The sequence below is a fragment of the Cannabis sativa genome, chromosome 1 (genome assembly GCF_029168945.1).
Source record: "Cannabis sativa cultivar Pink pepper isolate KNU-18-1 chromosome 1, ASM2916894v1, whole genome shotgun sequence".
Taxonomy (NCBI): Eukaryota; Viridiplantae; Streptophyta; class Magnoliopsida; order Rosales; family Cannabaceae; genus Cannabis; species Cannabis sativa.
The window spans coordinates 14,754,593-14,772,604 of record NC_083601.1 but is presented as its reverse complement, the minus strand read 5'-3'; the positions used below and the strand labels follow the sequence as shown (position 1 = coordinate 14,772,604).

Below are 18,012 nucleotides of genomic sequence, written 5' to 3'. Positions count from 1 at the left end.
TTAGAGCTTAAACACTTAGCCATTTTTTTTTGTAATTCCATCTCGTGAGAAATAAAAACTCAAAGAAGACGTAGCTCCATTACCATCACGACATGGGGAGTAAATATTATAAATTGTGTGTCTCTCTCTAATTTTTTTTTTTACCTAAACTCATTATTCATCTCGCCAATCTAGCGAGCTGGTATTGACCACTTTTCAACGTCAACATTTTGGTGGTTTCATTGAGAGCCACAATTCGAGTTCCCCAACTACAATTTGAATTCTTTGCTAAGAACTTTGTTTAGAAAGGAATTTATAAGTTCAAGCAAATAATCATCCATGAACACGCGAAGCAACACTACCACTCCTAATAGTCAGGCTACTACTCAACAAGCAACAGGCACTGAGATTCCCCATAAGGAATAAAACTACGAGCGAGCGTCTGAAATGACTCGAACTCGAGAACGTGCATCTACGGGTCCTTTACCTGATATGAAGCAATCACTTGTTAGGGAAACGAGCTACGAGCAAGCGTTCGAAAGGACTCAGACTCGAGATCCCATACCTATAGGTCCACCACATGCAACTGATAAGACCAACCGTAATTCTGCTCGAAGCAATTTGAAGAATGAGGGAAACCAATCTCCTCCATTGAATTCTCTTCACAAGTCTGATGAATCTCAATCATCCTGTGACCCTACAAAGGGAAAGGGACCTACAGTCAAACATAGAGGAAGAACCCAGAATCTCTATCAAGAAAGTGAAGAGTATGAGATTCAGAGGGTGAAGATCAATGAACTACTCCACACTCAGAAGTACTTCCATGATGAACAAGGTGCTTGATGTAGGTACTTTGCCTGAGGTCTTGATGGCCAACAATATGAATACTTCCCATAGGTGCATGAAAGATTGTTGAACTTGAGAAATCGATCCAACTTCCTCCACACAGGTCACTCTAAGGAAGACTATTTTGAAGGAAATAGTCGGTATAGTACTGTGAGCAGCTCCTCATGAAGTAAATGTTCGAGAGACTACTCTATCGTCATACGGGATAGATCCCCATAGTTATCAGCAAGGCCACACGACCAGACAACAACCCCAAGGCCTAGGTCGATGAATTCTTTTGATTAACTTGGAAGATAAAATATCATGCATAACAACATCAACAAGAAGCAGCCAACTGATGCACACATCACCACAGTGTGTAGGGCTAAATTTGACACCCTTACCGCTCTGGTTAAGGGTATCACTACTCCAAATCTAACATAGTAAGAGTTAGATCGACAATAGTGTTCTCCTCTCTCAAATCGAATCAAGGCTTTGGAAATCCCCTCAAAGTTTAAAAATTTAGCGTGGCATCCATACGCTAGCAAAGAAGACCCTCTCTCTCACATACACAACTTCAAAGTATAGATTGATCTGTAAGGCATTCGAGACAATTCTCACACTGATCTGCAAGTCCTTTCGAACACTTGCTTGTAGCTTGTTTCCCAAACAAAGTAGTTATGTAATCAACGAAGTAGTTCTGCATTGTTTAGCTAATTTATTGTCACAGTACAACAATACAGGACCTTCATGCTCAACATTTAGCTCCCTTAGGATAGATAAGAGCCAAAAAATCTCACATGTTGTGTTTGCAATGGCTCTATATTCTGCCTCTACTGAAGATCTAGAAACAATTTGTTGTTTTTTTACTTTTGCATGACATGATTGATGTTCCAATGAAGATACAAAACCTTGTGGAATATCTTCTTATATCTGGATAAGCTGCCCAATCTGAATCTGTATAGGCAGGCAACTTCACATTTGTATTGGCAGCAAAATATAATCCTTGACCAAGATTGCTTTTGACATACTTAAGCACTTTTTGTGCTGCAAGTAAGTGAGTGAACCGAGGTGTTTCTAATAATTGACTCAGTTTATCAACTGAGTATGAGATATCTAGTCTTGTAATTACTAAGTAATATAATTTACCAACAATTCTTCTATACAGAGTTGGATCAACCAATTTCTCTTTCTCATCTCGTCCAAGTTTGAGGTTAGCTTCAATTAGTGTGTTCATTGATTTGCAACCTACGTATCCAAGCTCTTGTAGCAGCTGCAACATAAGGTCTCTGAGAAACAAAGATTCCCTTTTCTGATCTAGCGACTTCTAGGCCTAGAAAGTATTTCAACTGTCCCAAGTCCTTCAACTTGAATCTAGCATTTAATCCGACTTTCACGGCTTCAAGTTCTTGTAAGTTGTTATTGGTTATAATAACATCATCCACATACACCAATAAGAAAAGGAAACCTCCATTGAAGTGTTTGATGAACAAAGAGTGACTTGTAGCAGAATGATGAATACCTTCATCAATTAAAGCACAGTACTGCTGCATCTGCACCAGCTATCATAATCTTCATGATCCTCATCTAGTTGTGGAAGTTTTCCATCAACGAATTTTGCTTTGTTTTGAGCAACAAGGGTGATCATCATCGATCGCTTCCAGATGTTGTAATTCTCACTTCTGTGAGAATTTTTGGAACCAACACAACTCATGGATTGTCACCAGTATAAAGAAAGTAAGGGTTAGAAATATCATTAGCATTCGTCGATCTTGAATTTTCACTAAGCACTAAGAATCAATTTGAATCATTCAAGTTATGTTCAGGATTACGACTGCTCCTAGTTTGAACTCCTTCTTCCCGTGCCATAACCACGAACCAAAGAATGAAACAAAAAGGATGAAGAAAACAAGAACCAAGGAGCTCACACCAATGACAGCTCTGATACCATATTAGTGTGGAAGTAATATAGAAAACAGAGTAAAAGGAAAAGAAGAATCAAAATCTTTATTCAATGAACTCACCATCTAATACAAGTGATTATCAGTTATAGTAGGTAGAGTTAGTTACAAGACCAACTAACTCACTCACCAAAGCTAACTAACTCAATGAACAACCCACACAACTTAACTAACTTCTACTCTAACTAACCTTTTAACTGGATATAAGACTTTGATTTTAATTTAATGATATGATATCCTGTTTTGAGATAGCCATTCCAATCATTTTTTTTAATGTTTTATTTTGATATGGTTCATATAGTATTTCAATGTCACAAGTTAAAACTTTATCTTTTAGTATGACTTAATTGGGCCGTTCATGTTATATCCTCATTCAAGCAAGCATAACTATTAATAATAGAAATGTATACTTGAATAAGCTTGGTGTTATTTTTGATGATGTAATAGTTTTATTAAATTTAAGGAGCAGTTTAGGGTTTAGGGTTTAGAGTTTAGGGTGATTTGTGATTTGTATCATGTGATTTGTGATAATAACTTAAAAATTTTCGATTAAGCTATCTTAATTTGCGATTATTAATATCTTTATTGTAATTTCTGGAGTGATTCTCATCAATTTATCAAAATATAGATATAACTATTTAATTATCCAAATTAATCTAACTAATCCTAGTCATTATATCTAATTTTAATTAACGAATAGTTTTCCAAATGTAAGCCAGACTCCCTATTGCCAACCATCCAATCAATCAAGTGTACAAAAAAGCTAGCACAAGTATCATCAAAATGTTTGTGTCATTTGTGGAAAAAAGACTTTATAATTCTATTTTTTAAAGTGACTTTTAACATTTGATTGGAAACGGACTCCTTAACACACAACACGTATAATTTGATCTCAATTATTAGGACCATTGTACTATATTTGGGCAATTAAATTTGATAATATAATCTTCAAGTAATTTATGATTATCCCTTTTTACTAAACTACACCATGTAAGACAACATGAGTTGTTCCCTAAATATTGGCTTATTGTCTAATCATCCCACATAACTGAAAACCTTATTGATATGACGACAATGATAAATTTAAGAAAACAAATCATAATAATAAAATAATTTATAAATAATAATAAAAAGTACATCATATTCATATCATTTTCATAATGATAAAAAGAGTATTATCTAGTGGGCCTATACAATCTTAGGTGGCCCTTTAAAGGCCAAGGCCCAGCCCAAATTGGAAGACGGTGCAAGAAGCTTCTCCTCCTGCGTGCGTGTCTTCTCTCCTCAACTGAAACTCTGTCATTCTCCGCTCCTTTCCGTTTCTCGGTCACATTTGATTTTGGTAACGCCAATTTCATTTCTCCATTCATCTCTTTCGCGAAGATTTGTTTTTGTTTACAACCATAGGCCCACTTAATTTCTTGTAATTATTATTTTTGTTTTGTTAAATTAAATCTTAATTTCTCATTCCCAGTGTCACTCTCTGATCGAACGAAGAACCTATATATATATATTATTACATACACACATATATATACAATATATACGCACACAGTACACACATCCCAAGAAGGAAGCGAATTTCCATGCCAAAATCCAATTTTGTATAATTTGAATTAGAATTTGAGATAATCTGTGGGATGAGTTTTACCTTCTTGAAATGTCATCAAATTTCCAGTTTCTTCTTCTTCTTCTTCTCAATTTCCTGGCACTTTTCACCGTAAACCCTTGTCTGGGTTCCGATTTTGACGATGAATTCTCCATCGCCAGCTTGGATGTCGACGCGTTTCGTGGAGATTACACACCGCCGTCGCCTCCACCACCAGCACCGCCGCCACACCCCCCGTCGCTCACATGCGTGGGGGGTCTCAAAGGTGTTGGGTCGCTTAACACCTTGTGCGAGCTTAATTCGAGCTTGAGCTTTGAAGACGATGTCTATATAGAGGGGAAAGGTAGTTTGCATATACTCCCTGGAGTGAATTTGAGTTGCCCTTTGTTCGGCTGCTCAATTTGGGTTAATGTAAGCAAATCATTTACTTTGGGTCGGGGTTCGGCTATTGTGGCTGGGTTGGTGTCTGTGAATGCCTTAAATGCAAATTTATCAGATGGGTCTTTGATAAACGTCACGGGTTTAGCTGGAGAGCCGCCGGAGCAGACTAGTGGCACGCCGCATGGTCTCCAGGGATCTGGTGGTGGTCATGGCGGGAGAGGAGCTAGCTGTGTGAGTGATAATACGAAGCTTCCTGATGATGTATGGGGTGGTGATACTTACTCGTGGACGTCATTAGAGCACCCAGATAGTTATGGGAGCAGGGGAGGTACGACTAGTAAAGAGGTCAAGTATGGTGGAGAAGGAGGTGGGAGGATTTGGTTGGAGGTGAATGTTACCATAGATGTTTCAGGGAGTCTCTTGGCGGAAGGAGGTGAGGGTGGCTTGAAGGGTGGAGGAGGTTCTGGGGGAAGCATTTTTATCAAAGCTAATAGAATGTAAGGACTATCCCTCTTTCTGTTTAACCAACTTGATAACCGTGACCCTATGATTAAGACTTTTATCTAGTTGATGATGAAAATTATGATGGTTTCTGTAATAGTCAAAGTTGTTGGCTTTTCCATTGGTTATCATGGTAACTTTTTTCCATATATGTCATATGCTATTTGTTTCTAACATAATTGGGAGCATGATCGATTGATGTTTTTTTTTTTTTATCTTTCTTTCTTATCCGAGGTCCCCCCCTGCGCCGAACTAAAATTTCTGTTTATTGGTACTATAGACTTCTGTGCATGTGAATATCTACTTTATTTGTTAGTACCACGTTTCAGCAGTCTATGCTTTTGGAAATTATATTATTTAGAGACTTTACTTGTTAGATTGATTCCTGTTTGCAAGTTTTAAAACTGAATAGAATGAAACTTACCAACTTGGTAAGCATGTGAACTGCAGACTTTGGTCATGTGATAAATAATAGTGAGATTAGGCTTCTATGCATGAATAGGATATACATACAAAAGAGGGGGACTAATCAAAAGTAGGAGATCAAAACATGGTTTTAGATTGGCTGAACTTATGTTATTTAAGATTTGTCTTTGTTGTTTGTTCATAGCTATCTTTGAAATGTTGTAAAAAACTTTTTCCTTTTTGAAGAACAGGACTGGGATTGGCAGGATAAGTGCAGCTGGAGGTAATGGATTTGCTGGAGGTGGAGGTGGAAGAATTTCAATCCATGTTTTCAGCAGGCATGATGATACACAATTTCTAATACATGGTAATACTTTTTTGTTTGTTTTTATAATATGTAGTTGTGCAGGAGTACCCTTGACATGTATGTTGTGTCCTGCTATTTATAAAAGGACCAGTCTTCCTTTCTAGCACCAATATTAGGAAAAGAACTTGTTGTTAAGTAAATAAAATAAAAATATGCGGAGGGCATTATATTTTTTTGTTTTTTGGTTTTAGTTGTGGAATGTGGTTATCGTGGTTATCTGTTGGTCCTTGTGGCTAGAACAGAATAATGGGGTTTTTTAACATTTAGAGGGGAACCTTGGAGCCTTTTTGGGATCTAGTCAAGTCAGTGTTTGGTAGCACATTGGGTGTTCCAATTCTAAATATTTTAAAGAATTGTATTTTTCCTAATTTAATCACTTATTGGGGTACTTCATTGTAAGCGTTGAGATTATTCATTGTTATCTTTTTCTTTGATATCTTTTTTTATATTTTTTTTTAAAATAATTATCTTATGGTCAGTTATATCTTTCTGTTCTCATAAAATAAAAAAAGAGAGTTTGATTGCCAGTTTCACTATCTTGTGTTATTTTCAGGAGGAAGGAGTTTAGGCTGTCCTGAAAACTCAGGTGGTGCAGGGACTTATTATGATGCAGTGCCTCGTATTCTTATAGTTAGCAATCACAACAAGACCACACAGACTGACACGCTCCTGATGGATTTTCCCAAGCAGCCACTTTGGACAAATGTTTATATTCAAAATCATGCCAAGGCTTTGGTTCCTCTATTCTGGAGCCGTGTGCAGGTTTAGCAGCTGAAATCTTTGTGCTCCTACTGTACTATAACTTTGGTTTATTGCTTATTGTTTCGTAGGTGATCTTTGCCTTCCCTAAGACAAAAATGCTTATTTTCTAGCTGGTAATTTAATTAGGAATTTGAATCTCCAGTCAATTTCACTGGTGTGTAGATTAAGTGATGTATTGAAGGGTAAGGTAACCTACCAATAGATCCTTTCGTCAGGGCTTTTTCAAAAGCTGTAAGATATGAATTACAGTCTTCCATACGCTGTTTATGCTTGTGATTTAAAAAATTTATAAATTATATAGGTCCAAGGACAAATTCGCTTGACTTGCGGTGCAACTTTGAGTTTTGGGCTTGCTCATTATTCATCATCAGCATTTGAGTTAATGGCAGAAGAGCTTTTGATGAGTGACTCTGTTGTTAAGGCAAGTGGCTTGTATTTTATTTTGGTTGCTCCCTCTCTATGTGGTTTTCTATTCTGCTCTTGTTTATAATGTTGATTATGATCTCTTGTGTACAGTGGTGCCATCTTCTATAATTATGTGTATTTTTGTTTATTTTAGTGTGGTGTCACTTGTATCTTTATATATTTCTGTTTCTTTCTCTCAACCCTTTTCTTTTAATTTCATTTCCCAAATCTTAAACAGTTAAATTGTTGGCATTGGCACCTTTACTCTTACTTTTTTTTTTTCATAATTAATTCAGATATTCGGGGCCCTTCGTATGATTGTGAAAATGAACTTGATGTGGAACTCTGAAATCGTTATAGATGGTGGTAATGATACACTCGTGGCAACATCTTTGCTTGAGGCAAGCAATTTAGTGGTTCTTAAGGTATATCATCATCTTCTACTCTTTTTTCTTTTGTACGTATCTCAATCATATATTTGGTAGATTTTATGCCTGAACTCACAATTTTGGATTTTGTTTGTAGGAATCATCCAGGATACGTTCTAACGCAAATTTGGGAGTTCATGGACAAGGCTTTCTAAATTTATCTGGACCGGGGAATTTGATTGAAGCTCAGCGTTTAATTCTTTCATTATTTTACAGTGTCAATGTAAGCTGAGACTCGACACCAAAATTTCTTAGCTTTGCTTATTTAAATCAGTGAAATATGATGGCTAAAATTCTCAGTACTTAGTTTTTATTTTCCAAATAACCATTATTGGAGCATTGGAGGTATGTTTCCATGCTTTGAAACATGGAATTTCTACTGACAGATGATTGCCATTTTATACATACAGTAGTTGATATTTCATTTTGCTGTTGAAGAATAACATTATGGCTGACTGTACAGGCATCCTGTTGGATGATTAAAAAGTGTTTTAGTACACAGTGTACTGCATTCAAAATCTGATTGAGGTGGTACACCCACCTACTAAAAGATTTGTAGGACATTGTATAATTTTCTCATTTCACTTTGCAAATAATTGAAATTCTGACACTAATCTCATATTTCCTTGCTTAATGAAGTGTTAAAAAAGAAAATTCATATTTTGTCGTAGGGTTAGGCAGGGATCCTAGTTAAAATAATAATAAAAAAATTAATATTTTGTTCATTTTCCCAGTATTGCTGTGAACCCATATTTTGAATCTACTTTTATAATCTCTTAACTTTCCCTCCCTCCCCCCCTCTCTCTCTCTATATATATATATGTATATATATGGTTATGTGAAATGGCTATCTTTATGTGTATGAATAAACATGATACACAAAATATGTCTGTCCTAACTCCTACATAATTTTGTAGATATGTGTGCTGTAAATATATTTGCTGTTTATAGTCCTAATTTTCCTATGTAATTAGATATTTGCTTGAATGAGCTCTAACTGTGTAGCATCACTAGACATGCATTTGCTAATCTTCTCTTCTTATTTGAAGGTTGATTCTGGATCTTTTCTACGAGGTCCTTTGGAGACAGCTGATGGCAAATTAGGGTAAGCTTATATTTTTATATATACACACACACACATACATACAAGGAATTATATGTAAGTATAAGATATAAACCTATTCTTTTACAAGCTACTTCATTTTTATAATTTTTTATGGGCAATCGTAGGACACCACGGCTCTACTGCAATCTTCCAGATTGCCCCGCTGAGCTAATTCATCCACCTGAAGATTGTAATGTGAACTCTACATTGGCCTTTACTATTCAGGTTTTCACTGATTCAGATTGATACTTATGCTCTCTTCACTTTGATTTATTGTAACATTGACTCGGTGCATTTGATGTTGTTTTGGTTTGTGTCTCCAGATATGTCGAGTTGAACAAGTTGTTGTTGAAGGCACCCTTACAGGATCTATTATTCATTTTCACTGGGTTAGAGCAGTAACCATCTCTTCTTCTGGAGTAATTAGTGCATCTGGGCTGGGTAAGCCTTCCGCGTCATCTTTGCTGAACAATTTTTATACCATCAGAAATATGAATTATCAGTAAAAGGAATGGGTCCACCTTAAGAGACAAAAAAAATCCTTCTGTCCAGTTTCAGATTTGGCAAACCTTTAACAGAATTTTATTTGGGTGCTAGGTTGCACTGATGGAATGGGCCAAGGGAAGATATTTGAAAATGGTCTTTCTGGTGGAGGAGGGCATGGCGGAAAAGGTGGGCATGGATATTATAATGGAAATTTCATTGAGGGTGGAGTTGCATATGGAAATGCTGGTTTACCTTGTGAACTTGGCAGCGGTAGTGGAAATGTTAGTTTAGCTGGTGCAACAACAGGTGGTGGTATCATTGGTAAGTATTTTATGTGATGAATTTTTGGTCTTTGATCGATGTGCTTTGAAAGGTGAAACTGATTCTGTGTTTGGTGCAGTCATTTAAACTTGTAAAAAATGGTGGAAATACTCTTGCATGTTTATCGCAGTATTCATATTTTGCTAGTTATGGATATTTGTACTTAAAATCACAGTGCTTATTATGGGGCTTAAATTCCAGAGCTCAATAATCGATAGAGAACGTCCTAGTGTGAACATTACAACTTTGTTTATCAGTTTAACCAGATGATTGTGTTGAAGATTTGTACCTTTTATTAAAAAAATATGGGCCATGCTCAATAATGGACAAAGTCCTGGCGCGAACCTTACTGTTTTGTTTACCAGTTTAATCACGTTTATCATTGTCTTGAAGATTTGTACTTTTTAAATCGAATTCTGATTTTTGAAGTAGCCTGAAAAGAAATTTATCTGAAATCATTTCAGATATGTCAACACTGTTTAACATCCTAAATCAAGGTGTTATCATATCTTCTAGAGATAAAAGTACTAGTCAAATCAGATTCATGATATAGAATTATTGTATTAGGCTAGATCAGATAGGTTCCTGGGACCTAGACATGTAGCCTTAGGTATTATGGCGTTCCCCATCCAATTTTGGCATTTACTTTTAATCATATTAGCCATTGGTGACTAGTCATGTTATTTTTTCTTTTTAATACTCAATTTTTGTAATTTATTTGAATAACAGTTGGTATCCTTGTTATTTAATTTTTCTTCTGATGGGTGGTTGTTATTTCTGTTCTTTTGATTAGTGATGGGTTCAATGGAGCGTTCCTTATTAAGTTTATCTGTTGATGGCTCACTTAAAGCTGATGGGGAAAGCTTTGGGGAAGATTTGAGAAAACAAAATACCATTTCAAAAATAGGTCCTGGGGGTGGCTCTGGTGGAACGATTCTTTTATTTGTGCAAACATTGACACTTGGTGATTCTTCTACCATCTCAACTGTTGGAGGACATGGCAGTCCTTATGGTGGTGGCGGCGGTGGGGGTGGAAGGATTCACTTTCACTGGTCGGAAATACCAGTAGGGGATGCATATTTACCGATAGCTTATGTGAAAGGAAGAATTCTTACCGAGTATGTATATAACTCATTCACACACACACACATATGGTACTTCTTAACCATTGCTTCATGAAGCCACTTCTTGTGAATCATTATGTTGTTATATGCTGATTTGCTTGTAAGACACACCGTTGTCTTCGTAAATTGCTTGAATGAAAATAACGTATTGACATGAGTGCTTGTATTTTCTAGACCATTCTGCAAGCTTTCTTTTATTACAAGTAAACATAATGCTCTCTAGCTGATAAGAACGGATCAGTAAGGAGAAAGGATATTTTACATCATATCAAATGGGACCTCAAAATTTATGAGTTGTTGCATGTGGAAGAAAGGACCAGTTGTTTCTTGATTTTATGCGGCAAAAGCCTTCTTTGCATTTCTATCTCATTTGATAATTTAGTTAGCTGATGCTTCTTTCCTCTGTGTGGCAGGGGAGGATTTGGTAGAGGTCATGGTCATTCTGGCCAAAATGGAACAGTTACTGGAAAGGCCTGCCCAAGAGGTCTTTATGGTATCTTCTGTGAGGTAGCTTTTATTTGTCAATGGTCTATGCTCCTTTTTAGGCTCGTCTGGTTTTTGTTATTGAATATGATAAATTATAAACTTGCTTTTGATATTTAATAGAAACATTAAGCTACTAGGTTGGTCTAGGGAGGTCGGGAAGTGGGGGAGACAAGGTTTGAACCTTGGATCTCTAGATATTAAGGTTCTTATGGCCTCAATTAATTACCAAGTGTGCTGATATTCATTTTAAGGTTCTTAGCAATATACTATACATAAATTTCCCCTGGTGGTTTTATTTTAAAATTTCCTTGGTTAGCCATTTTCCTCCACTATATTCTAAAATACTTAAGTATTTACTGTGGAGGATATATATCTTTCACCCATATTATATTCTTAGTCTTACCTTGGATTATTTATTTATTTTTTATTTATTTTATTTTCACTCTAAATATTTGAGCAATTGGATTTCAGGAATGCCCCATTGGAACTTATAAGAATGTCAGTGGATCTGATAGAGCCCTTTGTTATGCTTGTCCATTTTATGAACTTCCCCACCGTGCTGTATATGTTACTGTTCGAGGTATTTCTCTTAGTATATACCCTGATTTGTGCTCTTCTTTTCTAAGAAGGGTGGTTTTATCATTGCTTCATGTCTCTCTGGCTTTCCCTCTCTTAAAAGGTTCTTACAATGGTGCCTGCTACAGTTAAATGAATTATCACGTTGTTTTTTACAGGTGGTGTTACTGATACTCCCTGTCCATATAAATGCACTGATGATAGATATCACATGCCACACTGTTATACAGCACTTGAAGAGGTCGTATACACTTTTGGTGGGCCATGGTTATTTGGTTTTATTCTTCTAGGTATTCTCATCCTGCTAGCTCTAGTACTTAGTGTTGCACGAATGAAGTATGTTAGTGGGGACGAGGTACCAGCTATTCTGCCTGCTCGCCATGGTTCTCAAATAGATCATTCCTTCCCTTTCCTGGAATCATTAAATGAGGTCAATGTTCTAATTTCATTTTTGAGTTGTTTGTGCTTCTTTTATATGCAATTATGTTAAAAATACTCCTTCATTTTGTGAAGTATTGTGAACAAATCTTTACTTTCTTCAGGTTTTGGAAACGCACAGAAATGAGGAATCCCGAAATCATGTGCATAGAATGTATTTCCTGGGTCCTAATACTTTTAGTGAACCTTGGCATCTGACTCACTCTCCTCCGCAACAAGTAAAAGAAATTGTGTAAGCTTTCCTTTAATGGTCTCACCTACTTTTTGGCTTATATAGAAGAAGCTGTGTGTGTGATAATTTAGGGTTTAGTTTCATATGTTGTAGAAGGTTATTATACAAACGTATCTTGAAATATAAGTGTTTTGCCTTATATGGCAGCCATGAGGATGCATTCAATAGATTTGTTGATGAGATTAATGGTTTAGCCGCTTACCAGTGGTGGGAAGGATCAATCTTCAGCACTCTTTCCATCCTTGCATATCCACTTGCATGGTTATGGCTACAGCGATGTCGAAAAAGTAAATTACAGCAGCTTCGCGAATATGTTCGCTCAGAGTATGATCATTCTTGCTTGCGTTCGTGTCGTTCACGTGCTCTCTATGAAGGACTTAAGGTTTCTTTCTTCCCAAACTTTTGAACAGCTTGTTGTCCACGTTATCTTTTGTTTGTCTGTTTTTAGGGTGTTCGTAATTTGGTTCTGGAATAGCATGTTGAGATATTTGCCATATACTAGTAAGGATGATGCATGGCTCAAAAATATGTGTATGAATGAAATGCATTTTCGCATGGATTTGTTTGATAAATTAATGTGCTCTCCTAGTACTCTTGGTGAAATTTCAGTCGATGTTTTAGATAAGATGTGTTTACTAAATACTGTCCCAAGTTATTGTTACCTGGAAGAACTTTGTCCAGTGTTTTCCAGCTGTATTTCATTTGAGTGATGGTGTCTATACACTTGGATTTCACCCGCTGAAGCCACTATAAATTTATTTGTTTTCTGTTAAAAGTATTACTAGTAAGGAGAAAAGAGTTGATACTGATCCAAGGGTGCTATGAAAGTGGTGGTGTTGCAGGAAGTCTTTGGATGGAAATGGAGGTTCCAGAAGGTCATTTATTTTCTCATTTGTCATTAGGGAAAAAAGAAATTGATAAAATAAACATGTCAGTCCTTGATTGAAATTGAAGGGGCGGAATGCATATTGTCTCCTTGCAACTTGCAGTGTATGTTAGATGTTACCAACATTGTAAGGCTATTGTTGTTTTTGTTGCAGGTTGCTGCGACTTCTGATTTAATGCTTGCATACATCGACTTTTTTCTAGGTGGGGATGAAAAGAGAGTTGATCTTCCTCTTGGTCTTCATCAACGTTTTCCAGTGTCTTTAGTTTTTGGAGGAGATGGAAGTTACATGGCTCCTTTCTCTCTCCACAGTGATAACATCGTAACAAGCCTCATGAGTCAGGTTGGCTACTAAATCTTTTGAATTTATGATTTATTTGAAGTCCCCCCAATCTTTTTCCTTTAAATGAAGCTCCCTTATTTGTAAATTTGTCAACTTTCAGTCTATCCCACCTACCATTTGGTATCGACTTGTGGCTGGTTTAAATGCTCAACTGCGCTTAGTATGTTGTGGACACTTAAAAGTAACATTGAGTCATGTCATCAGCTGGCTTGAAACACATGCGAACCCTACCTTAAAGGCGTATGGTGTACATGCTGATCTCGCATGGTTTCAACACACAGCATCTGAATATTGCCAATTTGGACTTGTGGTATCTGCTGCTGAAAAGGAGGATGTTGTAGAAGCACAAGAAAGTCAGCACATCTCGCTGCTTACTGGGCCAGAATTAGGGTAACAATATGCTCATAATTATTTTTGTCATGGTGAGTTATAAATTGTTTAGTAGTTAAGATAACTGCTTTCTACTGTTCATTTTACAGTGAGCCAAGATTTGACAGGGATGATCAACTGGGCCATTTGAATGGCGACGAACATTTTGTGACACATAAAAGGTTTTTTGGAGAGATTTTACGAATAGAGAGCTTAAGAACGCTGAAGGAAAAGACGTCTATATTTTATCTCTTTTCTTTCATAGTTTATAACACTAAACCTGTTGGACACCAGGTATGTAAAATTGTGCCTCACTGGATCTACTAAGCATTTCCATATTTTGTAGTCATGTTATGATTCTTGGACACTCTCTGACTTTCTCTTTCTCTCTCTCTAATTATTACAGGATCTTGTTGGTTTGGTCATCTCAATTCTGCTTCTAGGAGATTTTAGCTTAGCCTTCCTCACTTTGCTGCAACAGTACTCGATCTCGTTGCTCAACTTCTTCTTTGTACTATTTATCCTTCCCCTCGGTCTACTTTTTCCCTTTCCAGCTGGAATCAGTGCTTTGTTTAGTCAAGGACCTAGACGGTCAGCAGGCCTTGCACGTTTGTATGCTCTTTGGAATCTCACGTCCATGATAAATGTTGTATGTTATCTCAACTCAAATGTCTTTTCCTTTCAAAGAAGTTCCACATTGTATAAATACACCTGAAATATTTCATTTGGTGGAAAATTTGTTGCAGAATTTGTATTAAAATTACTTGTATTGCTAATTTGGATATCATGCTCTCAGTACATTCATATGTTTTGCAATTGGTCTCTTTTCTGCAGGTGGTTGCTTTCATTTGTGGACTGCTTCATTATACAGCTCACTCGAATCGAAAGCGTCCTGACTTTCAGTCCTGGAATTTTAGCATGTAAGTGATTAATCATATTAGCCTGCCATGTAAGTTAAGGCATAATGGACCAATTATAATTATGTCAGTTCATGACAACATACATTTTGGGGAATGCAGGGATGAAAGTGAATGGTGGGTGCTTCCTTCTGGATTGGCTGTGTGTAAAATTATCCAAGCACGGCTTATCGATCGCCATGTGGCTAATCAAGAGATTCAGGATCACTACTTGTATAGCAATAACCCAGATGTGTTTTGGCAGTCGTGAAAGCATTCGTTGACCGTGTACAGAGGCAAGTTAGTTATCCATTCTTTACTATAGTGTTATTCTTTCCTAGTCGTTTTGGGAAATCAGGTTGGTGGTGTATAGGATTAAATTAATATAGAGAAGTATAGTAATTGAACAAACTCCTATTTGTGTCCTGTTAACATTTAGCTATAGTTTCTTAATACATAGGAGTAGCTTGTCGTTGTGGCTGCTCTGCTGCCTGCTCTTATAAATTATTATTAAACCACAGAATGAATACATGCAATCTGAGCTCTTTCTTAGCCAATAAAACCACTTCATTTTCTCACTCGTTTATTCCCTTTCTATTTCTCTCATTTGTAGTGTCTTGCTATTTGTGATCATTCCAATCGATGAAACTACTATTTAAAAATTAGTTAGGCAATGGGACGGCCCTCAACTATAACTCTTTTTTTTTTTTGGTTACTTTGGTTATTCAATTAAATAGCTCCAAGCCTTTTATTAGATCACTTCGACTTGTACTATATTAACTTGGAATGTCAGTTTTATTCTGAGTCTTTTTTTTAACCACTCATTAGTCAGTTATTAAATGAAAAGAAAAACACATTATGTAATAACACAAATATGTTGAATTATTCATCTCATGTTCAAACAACAATCACAATTTTCTTAATACTAGTAGAAAATTACTAAATTTTATGTTAGGTATTTTCTATTTTATATAAAAGTGATATACTTAAAAATTAAAGAAAAAATATTATTAGTTTTTAAGTGAGATTATTTTTATATATATTTAAATAATATAATTTATAATTTTGATAATTAAAAGTAAATACTAAATGTAATATATTAGTGTTAAAGCTTAATAATTTAAATATGTTATTAAGATAATCCAAAAATAAATTAAAAATTGATGTTCAAATACTTAAGAATACACAACTTAAATGTGTGTAAGATAAAAAAAAAATTAAAAATCAATCTTTAAATTGTCGATAGTTGAAGATAACATCTGTCTAAAAATTGTAGATAAAGAAAAATAATGATACTCATAGGTGGATTTCAATCTTCCTTTGCTTCGACATATACAATAGTTGAATTTTTATATTTTGCACTTTTCATGTAAAAAAATGACAAAATAGATGAATAGATTGTAAATAATTAAAAGTAGTTGAATTTACTGATATATAAAAAAGACATTTATTTTTTTTATATAAAAATAAATAAAAACATTGCAAAAAATGTTAAACCATGAATTGTAATGTGAAATGACTTATCTTGTTAAATGGAATTAGTAATTGAAGAAGATTCACAAACACTAATTCAATTATTTAAATAACTATTATAACTCCAATGACTTTATAACTCAAATAACTAATAATTTAAATTATATTTGTAGTAATCTAATTTAATTACTTTAGATAAAAAGATTTAATAATGAAAAAGTATTTCAAAAGAATATACAATCTCAATATTTCAAAAAGAATATACAATCTCAACAAAAATTTAAAATGATTGATAGGAAAAATATCTATATGATTGAAAGGAAAAATTATTTATCATTCAACCATTTTTATAAAAAATAATATTATAGTAATATTATAATATTAAAAAAAAATTAAATTAGTAGAAGCGGCTATATTACTTAGATTTTATTATAATTTAAGTATTTATATTATAAAAATTAATGAAAAAGAAAATCAATTTACAACATTTTAAACAATCAATAAATATGTATTCAGTAGACTTTTTAATGAATAGAAAATCCAATAAGAAACTAATAATAATAATAAACACATTACTACAAAATAGTCTAATAAACAGATTATACTATAATTATGGAAATAATTTAAAAATAACATAACTTGCGCTCATTAACAGCCATCACACCAGTCATTGTTGACCGCCGATGACGAAGTTTCTCAACTCTCCCGACTGACTTATATATACTCTTGACGGATTAATTGTTCAACAGCTATTGTTCATTACTTAAGAATGTGCAAAGACAAGAACGGTTGTTTAAGAATAATTGTTAATAAATAGAATTAAAATCGTCTACATAGATCCATTGCTGGAGGTGATTATTAAGGAAAATTAACACATTTCTTGTGATTTTCTGACACAACGACTGACTTTCTTCCTGAATTCGCCTCTTCTTTCTCTCCATTCTTTCTGCAATAACATAATTTGCAAGATTCTAAATCAGAGTGCCAAGCCAATAGTATGTTGGTCTAAAGGAGGAAATGAAGAAAACAATGACACTTACCGCAGCTTCAACATTTGCAGGGGATTCATCGTTGGGGCTAGAAAGCATTGATATAATGCTCAAAACTATACTCTCAACCTGCAAATTGAATTCAAATTTGACCATTATGAATAGGAAAGACATTTTAAAACTTAATAAGAAAAATATATCCTTCCACTCTTTTATGGAATTAATGTATAATCTACAACTCAACTGAATTTTCTGCAATGCAATTTCCACTCCTTGGCCATCTGGATGCAGTTCGATCTACAATGAGGGAAGATGACATAATTATGAATATTTAAATAAATCCATCATGGCCGGACGAGAGAAAATTATAATATTTAAAATGAGATTATAATTATTTTTAAAATGAGATTATAATTATTTTGAATTTACATATTTGTTAATTTATATTTAAGGGTTAAAGAATATTCTGTTAATTAATGATATATTCTCTTAAAGTTAAGATTTAACCCATTAACCTCAGCCAAAAAAAACTTATTATTTTTTAAAAGAATTTTTTTTTTTTAAAAAAAGTCACCTAATAATTTCTCATAAACCAATAATTCTGCTATATAGCCACATTTTATATAGAATAGATATTCCCAATTTTGTGTATTTACTATAGGGCC

General features: G+C 34.8%; 3 protein-coding genes across 4 annotated transcripts; 1 reads left to right on the top strand and 2 right to left on the bottom strand.

Moving 5' to 3' along the window:
- Window positions 1-1,381: 1,381 nt before the first annotated feature.
- Window positions 1,382-2,357, bottom strand: LOC133038673 (uncharacterized mitochondrial protein AtMg00810-like). Its single transcript, XM_061116817.1, has 4 exons — window positions 2,057-2,357; window positions 1,716-1,881; window positions 1,546-1,648; window positions 1,382-1,504 (listed from the first exon to the last, which is right to left on the bottom strand). Exons 1-4 carry the CDS (start codon window positions 2,355-2,357, stop codon window positions 1,382-1,384), a joined length of 693 nt encoding a protein of 230 aa, XP_060972800.1.
- Window positions 2,358-3,856: 1,499 nt separating this feature from the next.
- LOC115705182 (uncharacterized) lies at window positions 3,857-15,463 on the top strand. 2 transcript variants are annotated; one of them, XM_061104555.1, is made up of 23 exons: window positions 3,879-4,107; window positions 4,536-5,252; window positions 5,913-6,028; window positions 6,582-6,790; window positions 7,092-7,211; window positions 7,492-7,620; window positions 7,721-7,846; window positions 8,673-8,728; window positions 8,854-8,953; window positions 9,052-9,169; window positions 9,326-9,535; window positions 10,329-10,653; window positions 11,073-11,166; window positions 11,617-11,725; window positions 11,880-12,151; window positions 12,264-12,391; window positions 12,539-12,773; window positions 13,432-13,620; window positions 13,721-14,010; window positions 14,100-14,283; window positions 14,396-14,638; window positions 14,824-14,909; window positions 15,009-15,463. In XM_061104555.1, coding segments are annotated over exons 2-23 (3,489 nt in total). In that variant the 5' UTR covers window positions 3,879-4,107; window positions 4,536-5,250; the 3' UTR covers window positions 15,157-15,463. The 2 variants fall into 2 exon arrangements, with proteins under 2 accessions (XP_030488292.2, XP_060960538.1); XM_030632432.2 differs by having other exon boundaries at window positions 3,857-5,252.
- Window positions 15,464-17,146: 1,683 nt separating this feature from the next.
- Window positions 17,147-17,700, bottom strand: LOC133031146 (ubiquitin-conjugating enzyme E2 13-like). Its single transcript, XM_061104558.1, has 3 exons — window positions 17,592-17,700; window positions 17,399-17,476; window positions 17,147-17,304 (listed from the first exon to the last, which is right to left on the bottom strand). The coding sequence occupies exons 1-3, from the start codon at window positions 17,664-17,666 to the stop codon at window positions 17,227-17,229; spliced, it is 231 nt and encodes a 76-aa protein (XP_060960541.1). The 5' UTR covers window positions 17,667-17,700; the 3' UTR covers window positions 17,147-17,226.
- Window positions 17,701-18,012: the final 312 nt, after the last annotated feature.

Excerpts from the sequence above, each read along its gene's own strand:
- LOC115705182 (XM_030632432.2), top strand. The coding sequence starts at position 4,426 with ATGTCATCAAATTTCCAGTTTCTTCTTCTTCTTCTTCTCAATTTCCTG. Across the intron at positions 7,621-7,720 it reads GCAATTTAGTGGTTCTTAAG|GAATCATCCAGGATACGTTC; the intron begins GTATATCATCAT and ends TTTTGTTTGTAG. Across the intron at positions 8,954-9,051 it reads CATTGGCCTTTACTATTCAG|ATATGTCGAGTTGAACAAGT; the intron begins GTTTTCACTGAT and ends TTGTGTCTCCAG.
- LOC133038673 (XM_061116817.1), bottom strand. The coding sequence starts at position 2,357 with ATGCAGCAGTACTGTGCTTTAATTGATGAAGGTATTCATCATTCTGCT. Across the intron at positions 1,649-1,715 it reads ATAAGAAGATATTCCACAAG|ATCTTCAGTAGAGGCAGAAT; the intron begins GTTTTGTATCTT and ends AATTGTTTCTAG. Across the intron at positions 1,505-1,545 it reads ATGTTGAGCATGAAGGTCCT|AACTACTTCGTTGATTACAT; the intron begins GTATTGTTGTAC and ends TAAACAATGCAG.
- LOC133031146 (XM_061104558.1), bottom strand. The coding sequence starts at position 17,666 with ATGTCATCTTCCCTCATTGTAGATCGAACTGCATCCAGATGGCCAAGG. Across the intron at positions 17,477-17,591 it reads ATTGCATTGCAGAAAATTCA|GTTGAGAGTATAGTTTTGAG; the intron begins GTTGAGTTGTAG and ends TTCAATTTGCAG. Across the intron at positions 17,305-17,398 it reads CTGCAAATGTTGAAGCTGCG|AAAGAATGGAGAGAAAGAAG; the intron begins GTAAGTGTCATT and ends ATGTTATTGCAG.